The sequence below is a fragment of the Larus michahellis genome, chromosome 6 (assembly GCF_964199755.1).
Source record: "Larus michahellis chromosome 6, bLarMic1.1, whole genome shotgun sequence".
In the NCBI taxonomy this organism is placed as follows: Eukaryota; Metazoa; Chordata; class Aves; order Charadriiformes; family Laridae; genus Larus; species Larus michahellis.
The window spans coordinates 57933834-57945815 of NC_133901.1; the positions used below are offsets into that span (position 1 = coordinate 57933834).

General features: G+C 47.2%; 1 protein-coding gene across 5 annotated transcripts in view; it reads right to left on the minus strand.

Annotated features, from left to right (window-relative positions):
- The window catches only part of LCOR (ligand dependent nuclear receptor corepressor), a 62601-nt gene extending 54629 nt beyond the window's left edge, over positions 1 to 7972 (minus strand). For 2 of the 5 annotated variants that reach the window (XM_074593393.1, XM_074593389.1), the window contains exon 1: positions 7761 to 7971. Coding sequence is in view for 1 of the 5 variants with exons in the window: in XM_074593388.1 (XP_074449489.1) it covers positions 7761 to 7857 (97 nt within the window). In the remaining 4 variants the exon portion in view is untranslated. Of the gene's footprint in view, positions 1 to 7760 lie in introns of all 5 variants that reach the window. The other 3 variants (XM_074593388.1, XM_074593390.1, XM_074593392.1) reach the window with 3 other exon arrangements.
- Positions 7973 to 11982: the final 4010 nt, after the last annotated feature.

Here is an 11982-nt window from a genome sequence, read left to right on the forward strand (position 1 = left end):
ACAGCAGAGGAGGTAAAAGACCACATCAGATAGATAGACTCCTCTATGCAATTCCCCAGCTAGATACTGAAATGCCTGTACTATAATCGTATGCAGAAAATGTTCAAAGAGGACCAGGAAATTTTTCATTAGTAAACTCAACTCAAGAGTTAAGATTGCCTGGTGACCTCTGATGTCTTTCCACACTGCTGGATTCAGCTTCTGAAAGCTTCTTTTGTTAATGAATACTAGGCTCTTGTCCAGTCCTCTATTCTCCCCCTCTTCTCCCTCCCATAAAATATCATGGTCCTCGGGGCATAAGGAACATCCTTTGTCTCCCTGCAAGTCTTCCCTGTGCAGCCACTTTGCTGTCGTTTCTGGAAAATGCAACAGGAGTACCATCGTTTCTCTTCTCTGTAAGAGGAGTGGAAAAAATAAATTAAGACATCATCTAATAGCAATTTTACTATGTAGAAAGTGATGTCCTGCAGAAATGTTGAAACACCACATCCTCCACTTCGTCTTTCATGTGCTAGCACTGTTCACATGTAGCTTAAATCTCCTACTCAGCTTTGAGAGCTAAAATTTTTGTCACCTCACCATAAAAGAAGACACGATACTACACAGCATGCAAAACAAACTAAATCCAAGGTAAAAGGTAAATGACTTGAAGATGTCCAGAGAAATAACAGTACAGCATTCTCCAAGAAGAAAAGAAAGAAGCTGAAGCTCTCATTTCCCAGAAGAAGCTGAGGCCACACGCATTTATTGCAGAGAACTGAGGAACCCGCAAGGCCTGCAAAGATACTGGAGAGAGGTAGTATAAAGCTGCAACTTATTAATGGAAGTACTGGACAAGAGCATCCAACATGATCGGGAAAGCAAAGCCCACAGCTCGTTATCAGGAAGAGAGCACGGTATAACCCACAGGGCTTTGAAGAGGGAGAATGAAGCAATCTTCCTGCTACTGTAAGTGAACATGATGCATGCAGAAATTAGCACTTATTCAGCAAAAGACAACTTGGATTTGTGCATGTGTGACAATACCAGTTGAATAGCCTCAACTCTTCATTCTCTGCCTCCCTGTGCCCTGCAGATGTTGTAGCAAAAAAAAAAAAAAAAAATTGTTTTCCAGTCAGATCTAGTCAGGGAACTGATTCACCAAGCTGCCACACATAGTTGTGCCAGCACAGAGGGGACTATTTAAACCAGCTTAGACAGCACTGCTGTCAAACACAACCAGAGTCTGTAGTGCTATTACAAGGCAGAAGATGCAAACCAGAAAACTCCCTGCCTTCAGAGGAGGCTAGTTCTCCTCCAAGAGAAGGGAGTTCTCTCCCCTTCCCTTCACCCCATGGACGTGATCCCATACAGTGCTTCAGATCAGCTCTCATCTCATTCCTAGCCAGGATGACTTGGGTTATTAAGCATCACCAAAGATTAGCTGGTTTTGCAGTCTTCTGTCAGTTCAGTAAAAACAATCACTATACCACCCCTTTGGCCAAAGGTAGAGCCTAGATTGGCTCAGCCCACCCCATCCAACACTGCCCTCAGAAAATCCCAAAAGTTTTGTATTTCTCAGAGAATGAGAAACACCCGTCCCAGTAACCTTCGAGAACCAAAGCTCTATCCTCTTAAGAGTGAAAACATATACACACAGGAGGGTGAGAAAGAGGATTGGAAAGTCCAATGTAAAATACTGCAGTAGTGTCCCCTCCGCCCCAATCAGTATTACAGGGCTACCTTTCTTTAACCCTATTGAATGCCTGGTTTTCCTCAAACCTTGCCTAAACTGACTTTTAGGAAGTATTCTCATTGTTATTTTACATTAGCCATGAAAGAACACAAGTTCACAGACAAAAAAACAAAACAAAAAAAAAAACAAACACAAAAAACCCACAAAAAAACCCAAAACAAACCAACAAAAAACCCCACACATGACAGTACTTGTCTGGATGTAAGATAGCAGAGCATTAAGCCGTTTAATTACTACGCAATAAGGATTTAGACAACTGAGCCCAAGAATTGGGATCCATTCTTAACTAAAGTGCAGTTATTGTATTTCTGTACATAACAGTATTTATATTATCATTAATATACAGCACAAACTGTCAAAAAAGGCTTACAAAGGTGAATGGTCCTTCAGGTACTCTTTTAAAATGGTGCCATACCTCAAAACTGTAAATCTGTAGTGTATATTTATCTCAATAGAAATACTAGAAAGATTTTATCTAGGTGGATTTGGTCTATTTCCTGCATGCACAGAATGGATTACTGTAATTCATTTTGAGAAGCTGTTAAAAGTGGATGAACTCTAAATGTCATTAGCTCTTCGTTAAAAGTTAAGTCAAAAAACCCTATACTTCCTGCAGGATGAACATGTCCCAAGAAGGAAACCTCCCACCTTGCAGTGACAGTCATTACTTCACTCAAATTAAAATATATTTTTGTTGAAACATGAAACAAACCAAGTAATTTGGCTTATTCCAAAATTTCATGTCACAGCCACCAGAAGAACAACTCAAGATGGCATAATACAAAGCGATTATCAGGATTTTTTTGAGCATGCTTTTGTTTGGTTGACATCATCCCTGTTGGGGCACAAGCTATTCTTCATTTGCAAATAGGGAAACAAGGGCAAATCTGAAGTGATTAATGCAGAATCCAAAGAGATATTTGAAACAGATCTAGATTCATCCCCCGCAGTTCAACTTTTACTGTTCTTCAGATGCATACCATCCTTCCATGCACATTTAAAGTAAAGCTAAATATCAAGCTGTAAATTTCACTCCTTACAACTGAAGATTTTTATTTTTAAATGACAGCTGCCTCAATTTTTTTCCTGGCATAACTCTGTCATAAAAGGGTAATTCTCCCTCACTGTACCCATCCTGCCAAGAGGGAAAAATGTTTGTGTGTAGACCTGATTTTCTTGAACAAGTCTTCAGCTACTACACTGTAAAGTATAGTACAATGGATTTATATTAATAAAAAAAGCTGCAAGCTGCATCTACAGTACATGCAGGTTGAAATAAGGCAAATAGTACCACCTGCACGTTTGCTGTGGACATGGCTGGGGGCATATCTATAACAGACACCAGTTTAGAATAGCCTTACATTTAAACTTTTACTTTAGCACTTACTTTAACTTGCTTTTTATTGCTATTTTTCATCAACTTCAGGGCTATAATAAGCTTTCTCATTTTGGAACAAAGAAATACAATCTGCCCTTTGAACTAGAACTACGTTAAACACTTGGAAACTCAAGCCTGCTTCCAAAACAATGAGATAACATGGCTAACTGTTTGGAAGGAGCAGCTAATTCATATCATATACAGGCTGGAACTATACCCAAGCAATAATCAAGATAAGAAAATGTAATAAAGATTTCAGAATTATTCAACTGTTAGGCACCTTCTCTTGATTAATACTAGCTTCTAGTACTTCCTGATGTATCATATTTCTTCCACAGGACCCACACTTTAGTCCTAATTATCTACGGTTATGGAAGACCACCACTATTCAACAAATTAGTACACAGAAACAGATCAGGTACTTAGGTTGCAGTATTTCACTGGCAAAAAAAAAAAGAAAAAAAAGAAAAAAGGTTAATTACTTCAGCTTATTTTGACAGCTTAAATCAACAGCTAAGCAGCATCTCAGTGAAACGCTGACAGAGCTCAAGATGACTGGAAATCTTACATGAATGTTACAGGTTTTCCCTTTAAATCATCATTTTGCTCCCAAACCTAGGATCAGTGCTGAAGAGAACTAATACATTCCCTCCCTGCCCCCACCCCCCTAACACAGGCTGTAATTCAGTCAGGGAGTCTCTAAGAGTACAGCTAATATTTAACAAAGGGCCAAGCATCGCCAGCTAGCAGAAATGCATGCGACCACCTCAAACTATCACTAACCACACAGCATTGCAATGCTATTACTGCCTGCATAAAAGGTGTCAGGAGGGTTTCAGGGATCCATGGGTCTCTCCTCCCTCAAACTCCCTGCTCCTTAGCTGATCTGATCTCATCAACCTTTTCAATTCAGCAGGTGCCTGAACCGCAAGTGACTGGAGGCTGGGAGAGAGGTAAAAAAGAGAAGGAAAAAGAAGAAAAAAAAAAAATCACCACATACATTTGTCTACAGGTATCTGCTTTTGGCCACTGAGAAAGACGCTAACACTCAAGATTGGTATAAAGAACACATATGTTAGCATCCAATAGTTATGATTTGGCGTGTCGTGTCTCTAGAATCAAAGTCCTACCAGGCATCAAGACACCGCACACTGCTCCCGGGTACCCTCCTACGATGTGGTTCCACAGCCCAAAGCATCTCACTGAAAAGAGAGCTTAGACATCCCTTCTCCCCACCTCCAGGCCACAGCATGCTGCGCCCTCAATTGCATCGCTGCATCAACAGCACTGTTTGGGTCTTGTCCCCCACCAGCCACACCACCTCCCTCCCCCCAAAAAAGGGGTTTGAAATGCATGACAAGGAAGGAAGCTTTAAGCCAGATCAGTTCCCTGAGCTACCTCCCACAAAAAGCTGTGTCGGCACAACCCAAGGTGCAACTCTGTGACAGTTCAAGATGATCTGAATCTCTGCTACTGCATTCTCACTCTTTCCTTCCCACCAGCTATGCATTCTCACCCTCTTCCTTGTGCTACCACTGGTATTTGCTTGACCCAAGAGTGAGCCCGTTCAGGAAGCTACGCTAGCAGAAAATTATTCTCCTCCATCCAAAAAATGATGTTTCCTGCTAACATAGCTCCCCTGAATTGGCTCCCTCTGGGCAAAGGTGGTCCTTCAGTCCTCCTGTGTTTCTGCACCCCTTGAGAGCACAAGCTTAGTTTGACAAACTGTCATGAACCCACAGTCCAACAGAGCAGACTATTGCAGAAGCAAGAAACAAGAGGGGAAAGTGAATTACTTAAGCCATATTTATTGCCAAATGCACTAGTTCAAGCCACAGGCTTTATTTTTTCTGACTACAACACTGTGTGGTATTAGAATGACTTCAGGGAATGATGCTAACACAGAGAATCCCACGCACCTCAGATTTACTTTCAGAACTAAATATGAATGGGTATTTCTGAAGTAAAAAGAAGGTTTTTCCCATACTTTGCTTCCCCATATTTATCTATCAGTATTTATCACAGGAACAAATTTTTAAAGACTTCTACAAACGGCCAAGGTGAAACAAAGTTACATCATTTAACAGATCAAGTTCCAAATCTCAAGGAACATTGTCAAAACTCACTTAAAAAGACAACAGAGATGCATTTGGGGCAAGGGGTCAAGACCACAGCATAATTTCCACTGGACATCCCGGGCGAGCGCAATAAGCCTTTTATAATTCTATGAAAAAATATCAAAACCAAAAGAGGTAACAATTAACACATTTATATGACCCAACAATTTATGCAAGATTCATACTAGGAACAGGGCAGGTCCCGAGATCTCATAAAGTCAATCAATTTGAGGTTGAAACTATTTATGACACAGTGCCATCAAGATAAAACTCACACAGCACTGTTACACTTTGGACTTTTTTTAAAAAATGGTTTTGTACTTTACCTCCAAAAAATCCCAGTCAACACTGCGCTTAACAGTGTTCAAAATATCTTTTGTTAAATACACACAGAGGGACTTTCACAGAGGGAAATCTTTTGGAGGAACAAAACATAGATCAAATTTAGGCATGAGGAAGAGATATGGAAAGGACAGAGGAGAAAGCAACTTCTGCAGGAGCTGGCAATTTACATGGCTTTAGGGAAGTGGAATAGGGTGTGTATAAATGGGGGTGGCAGGGGGTGGTGGTGTTTGTTTTAAGTTTTAGCACTTAGGGTTGCTAAGAACTTTAATAACGTACTGTTTCCCTTGAGTCTGTAGATAACACAAACTTCTCTAGCTACCCAAGATCTTCCCGAAGCGAAGCATAATGAACAGATACAATTCTTGCATTTCACCCCAACACAAGACAACAGCAGCTTTGAAACTGTCCTTTTATTTTTCTTTTCTTTCTTGTTCCCCCCCCCGCCCAATTTACCCCACACAGCTATCTGATTAAACTCCAAGCAGCAGGACAGCTCCACTGGAGAACTGAAGGACCCAACGGCAAAGCAGCAGGGACCGAGAGGAAGACAAGATGACATGCTGCACATAGGGAGTTTAGAAAGGACTAGAACAGGTGATCCCCAGCAGCCAAGGTAAGGGGAGATGAGAGAAGGAGATAGGAATAAAATAAACCCAGTTCAAGCAGAGGTGGAAGCCAAAAACATGCTCCTAACATAGCAAAGCTAGAATCAAAAGTAACCCCACATAAACTAGATCTAGAAACATCAATAGTTGGCTGGAAAGAAAAACCCAGCACTTTAATATAAAGCCTGAGTTTCTCAGCAATGCATCACCCTCGAATCGCTTTCTGCTTAAAACAAGTTAATTGCTCGTATTAATCTGGAGTTAACAAGCATCTAGCACACGCTTTCATATTACAGAAATTTAAACATTTAGATGAAGCCAAAAATATATACAGCAGCAGTTACAACTTCTGGTGTAACCAAAAATGGTGTTTCAAATCCCTGATAATGAACTAGGATGCTGAGCTAACTGACAATAAGAGGTTTAACTCTGCACACAAGGAACTAAAGTGAATCTGTGAATGTTATTACAGATTACCTACGCTGAGCAGTCACTGGCAGATTATGGCCATATTTGCATATTTAAAAATAAAATGAGGATTTGTGCTCAATTAAAAGCAGGAGGCCAAACAAGGAGACACATACCAGTGTTCTGGTTAGAGATTTTTAAGATTACTGTGGAAGTTCACAGTCTACTGTTGTCAAACCTATTTTACTATCTTTGCAGACACCCACCGAATTCCTGGCCTAGAGCTGGCATTAATGTGCATTTTGGGACCCATAGAAAAGGTGTCGATTTCTCGCTAGGAAAAGAGAAAAGGGCAAAAAAATGTGTATTTTGAATGGAGAAAGTTACTCAAGATGAAAGGGCATCGGGGACCTCTTTTTGAAAACCCCCAAATATTCGATTGCAAGGAGCCTGCATAACAACAAACGCGTACAAGAGAGAGGAGGAGGAGGGAAAAAAAAAAAAAAAAGAAAAAAAAGGGGAGTGGGGGGGAAGAAGAGAAAAGCAATCACACATCCTTTTAACCCCCGCCGCCCCGCTCCGGCCTCACGCCGTCAATCCGGCACCCCGATTCACAACTTTCCGCCGGCCCCGCCACCGCGTTCCCCCCCCACACACACACACCCCGCCGCCATCCTCCCGAGCCTCCCCCCGCCGGGGCGGGCGCGCCGCCGCCGGCTCCACGGCCTCCATCCCTCCCTCCCTCGCCTCACGGCGGCGGGCCGGGGGCAGGCGGGCCGCGCTCGTCTCCCCCGGCGATGGCAGATGGGCAGTGACAGGCGGGCCGTAAACAAGTTTGAAGGGGCCGCGGCCGGGCCGGGCCGGGCCGGGCCGGGCCGGGTGGGGAGGAGCGGGCGCGGCGCTGACAGGGGCCGCACAAAAGGGCAGGGCAGGACCCCCCCTCCTCCCGGCGCCCTCCCCGGCGAAGGGCGGGGCCCGGCCCGGCGCCGCTCGCCTCACGGTGGCTGGTGGGGGGGCGGGCCCGCAGGCCGCGGCGCCGCTCGCCTCACGGCGGGCTTCCCCCCCCCAACCCCGCGCCGCCGCCGCTGCCTCAGCGGAGCCTGCCCCCCCCCGCCGCCACACCGCCGCCGCGGGGCCCGGCCCGGCCTCCCCGCCGCGCCGCCTTCCCTCACCTACACAGTGAATGAGCTTGTGTCGCCACGAATCGAGCTGGTGGCGGACGCCGCGCCTCTCGATGGAGCACTGCTGCCGCCCGCACGGGCTCGCCATCTTCTGGGCGGCGGGCGGGGGTGGGGGGTGGGGGCGGCGGCGGGCACGGCCAGGGGGGCAGGGACGGGAAGGAAGGGCCGCGCGCGCCGCGCCGCGCCACGCCCACCCGCCGTCGGCCCGCGCCACGCAGGCGCCGCTGGCTCGCGCCGCGCCACGCCCCCCCGCCACGCCCCGCCGCGCGCATGCGCCCACCCTGCCGCCTCCACCACCTGCCCGCACGTGCGGCGGCGCCGCGCCCGCCCGCTGGGGGGCGCTGTAACCGCCTGAGGGAACATCCCGCCCGTGAGGGGTCGCTGTGGCTGAGAGAAAGTTACTGCTCCGGGGGTCACCGTCCCCTGAGGAGCCATCCCACCCCTGAGCGACAGTCCCTCAGGGAACATCCCGCCCCAGAAAGGTCACTGTCCCCTCAGGAGACATCGCACCCCTGAGAGATCACCATCCCCTCAGGAGCTGTACCACCCCTCGGTGACTGTCCCTCAGGGAAGATCCCGCCCCAGAGGGGTCACACTCCCATGAGAGGACATCCCACCCCTGAGGGGTCATTGTCCCCTGAGGTGACATCCCACCCGTGAGTGACAGTCCCTCAGGGAACACCCCACTCCAGAAAGGCCACTGTAACCTGAGGGGACATCCCACCCCTCAGCAGCCATCCCCCCACAAGGGGACATCTCACCCCTGAGGGGTCATTGTCCCCTGAGGTGACATCCCACCCCAAGGGGACATCACACCCCTGAGGGATCACCATCCCCTGAGTGGCCGTCCCTCTGCTGAGGAGAAGTCACAGCCCAGAGAGGTCACTGTCCCTGAGGGGACATCCCCACTCATGAGGGATCACTGTCCCCTAAGGGAACCCCCCACCGCAGAGGGGTCACTGTCCCCCAAAGGGGTCACTGCCCCTGAGGGGATGTCCCACCCCTGAGGGGGCCATATAGTTTTCTGTCAGGAAGAGTTGAAATCTCCTCCTCTGCTCCTGTTGTAGTTAAAAACACCAGGTCTAGTGGTGGCCATGATGAAATGGAAAGACCCCTGCTGCAATGGCAGAGGCCTACTGATCCCGCAGCAATGCCTCCCTGACACAACTACCTCCTGTGGTTTAGCTGTGTCCATTTGCCCTTCAGCCTTACACTACAAGATCAAAGACCTCCCTCCAGCATGAGCTCAGACATTGTGAGGGGGCTGATGCTGCAAAAACACCATTTCTGATGGCAAGCGGTGAGCGCGGTGACAGGCAATGGACATGAGTGGTAGCACCTGGGGCTCCTGCAGGAGGAAAACATCAGCACCCGCTTTCTGCAAGCTCAGGGGATGAGCTGGCAAAGGTGAAATGTCTCACCTCAAACCCTGCAGCAAGAACAGAGACAAAACACAGGAGTTGTGGCCTTTATTCCCCCACCCTAACCACCAGTGCCAATACCCTGACCTTACCAAGCCGCACACGACTAGTGAGTTTGAAAGGCGGAGAGGTCAAAGCTGTCTGTATGCAGATGTGACAGGGGAACGTCCCAGATAAGATAGTTCCTGCGGAGATAGAGAAGAGTTTACGCCACTGTGCACATAACCAGTGCAGTCATGGCTGCAATACGCCAGCTCTCCTGTTCAAAAGGAACTTCAAGGGGCACAGAGTAGGCTCTCGGTGCATGTAGGCAGAACAATGAGCCTGTCCTACAAAAGGAGACCAGGACAGCTGGGTTTGGCTAGTCCAGCAAAAGGAAAGCAAAACCAAAGTGTGATTGCTCTGCAAGTATACCAGGGAGGTGCAAATTTCAAGGAAGGGACAGACATATCTGAAGCCCAATGGTAGCATAAGGACAGATTATTAATTGGCTCTTAATACCCTCGTGGAGAAATTCAGAGGTAGGAGGTGGAACTTCCCAGAGCAGACAGTAACCAGAGTAGCAAGAGGCGAGAACCCTGTTTCAAGATGCAGCTTCCTTGTGAAGAAGGCAATGCAAAGCTTGTTTTCATGAGTGAAGCAGCCTGGTTTAGTGACCAGGGAAAGCCAATCCTGGTTTGAAAGTCATTAGTGGTGGAAAGAAGGAACAGAAAGCACAACTTTGGAGAATTTTCCTGCTACGAACAGCAGGGAAGTCTTTTGGGCACCTCTGCTCAGGAATAATCCCCTTAGCTGCAGTTATTGGTGATATCTTGGTCTTCATTCCACCCCTTTTTCAGTGTGATGGGCCATGGGAGTCTACGTGTCTTCATTTCCAGAGTCCTTGTTTTGGCAGCACGGAACTTTCCATTCAAAGTCCAGACATGCCTCTTGCTCGAGCCAGTTCAAAAGTCAGTTAGGCACTGTACTAACCACAGAAGTACTGCCTCCCTGAGAGGCAGAAGATCTAAACAAAAGGACTGTAACATGAATGCTCTAGACTCCAGCAGGGAACTTCTGTCTGCAGTCCGGATGGTAGCTAGAACAGCAGGTGGACAAGCTGCTAGAGAGGCTAATGATTGCTGACCTGGCATCTTATCAGTCCAGATACTCCAGGAGTAGTGCCTGCACACTGTGGTCTTCACGAGAGCCTTCCTTGCAAGATTCTCCTCTTGCTCCCATGCCTACAAAATAAACTTGTCAGGTATGAGCTTGCCAGCAGCGTGGCTATCGGTCATCAAGCTGTTACTATCTGCTTGTTTCTTCTGCACCCAGTTCACATCCCTGCTGTGGCAAGCAACTGGGTCATATGATGCCGGTCTTAAGTTTATCAATCTCCATTTCAAAGCAAGTTTTGTTCCTTGCTACTACAAACTACTTTCAGGAGGCTTCCCCCAAATTTCCCTTCCCTAGTGGCTGCAGATGCGCTCCTAACATACCAGCAGCCTGCAATCCCAAATACTCTAACACACAGGCAGTGCTGAAGTGCTCTTTTAAGGATCTTTTCTACTCGGTCTTCCCCCAACACAATTCTGCGCACAGTCTCCATGCACCCCTCCTTTTTCTACGGTGGACAAGATAAATTTCCATGGTTTGTCCTCCTGTGGCAGTTCAACTATTGCCCAGATGGTATTAGCTATCCTTCAGTGCACCTGATCGGTTTTGAATATACTTTTGTTGAACAGAATTAAGTATGCTTTTCTACAAAGTGCGCCTGCCCTCTGGAGAAAGTACCTTGCCCAAAAGACACATCCTACAACTTTGATTCGGTGGCTTTAACTGTTCTGCTTGTGTCCTGCAGCTCTATCACTTGCCCTCTTGCTGGAAGCTAGCACTCCCACAGCAGAGCTAGCAGGAAGGAAGCGTGCAGTGGCTGGCACATCTCGCTGTGGTTATATTATCTCTAATCTTGACCCCCAGCAGTTATTAGTAGAGAGTTCCAGTTTTGGTGTTTTCTTTTTTGCAATGCTCTGTTCCTAGACTGATGTTTAGATAGCAAACTCTTTGAGACAGCCCCACGTTTCTGTTCTGTGCTGGTGCAGCGCCTGCCAAAAAGCTTCTGATCTCTGACTGGGACATGTATGAGAATTAATTCATTTTCCAAACCCTGCTGCCCCCCCCAGGTCTAATCACAGACAGTTAGAACGATAAATACCAACAATTTGTATTTCTTACCCACTGCAAAAGCAGAGAGGAAGAGGATGAGGCAAGCATGAACCAGAGGATCCAGTACACAAAGCAGGAGAAAGTGCTTGAGAGCTAGAGCAAGGGAACGGTCCTGTAATCTAAAAAATGGTTTAATTCCACAGGCTTTGCGTGGCAAAGGGCAAATAGAGGGTCAAGGTCCACTTAAAGGGCAGCAACATCTGGAATCGCTAGTCAAAAGTTTTGTGTTTGGAGGGATGGAGAAGGGTGTAAAGAACAGTGGGACTGGCCTCAGGAGACCCATGAAGAGCGACAGCTAAGTGAGCAATCACCAACATACCAAGGCAACAGTAGATCTGACTTGATCCCAGAATTAGGCTGGATTGGTTCTGGTACACTAGCGCTTGCACCATGCTGCCACCAATACCATCAAACAGTTTTGTTCAAATGAAAGTGGATCCACCATTTTCTTGGCCAACACCCTCAGCAGGCCCCAGCAGCCTTTCCTCTACTCACTCCTGCAAACGTCTCAGCACAAAGTTTCTAGGTGGGACGGAGCTTCGGCCTCCCCCCGGCTTCCCCACCAGCCATGAGACTCACTGCAGCGG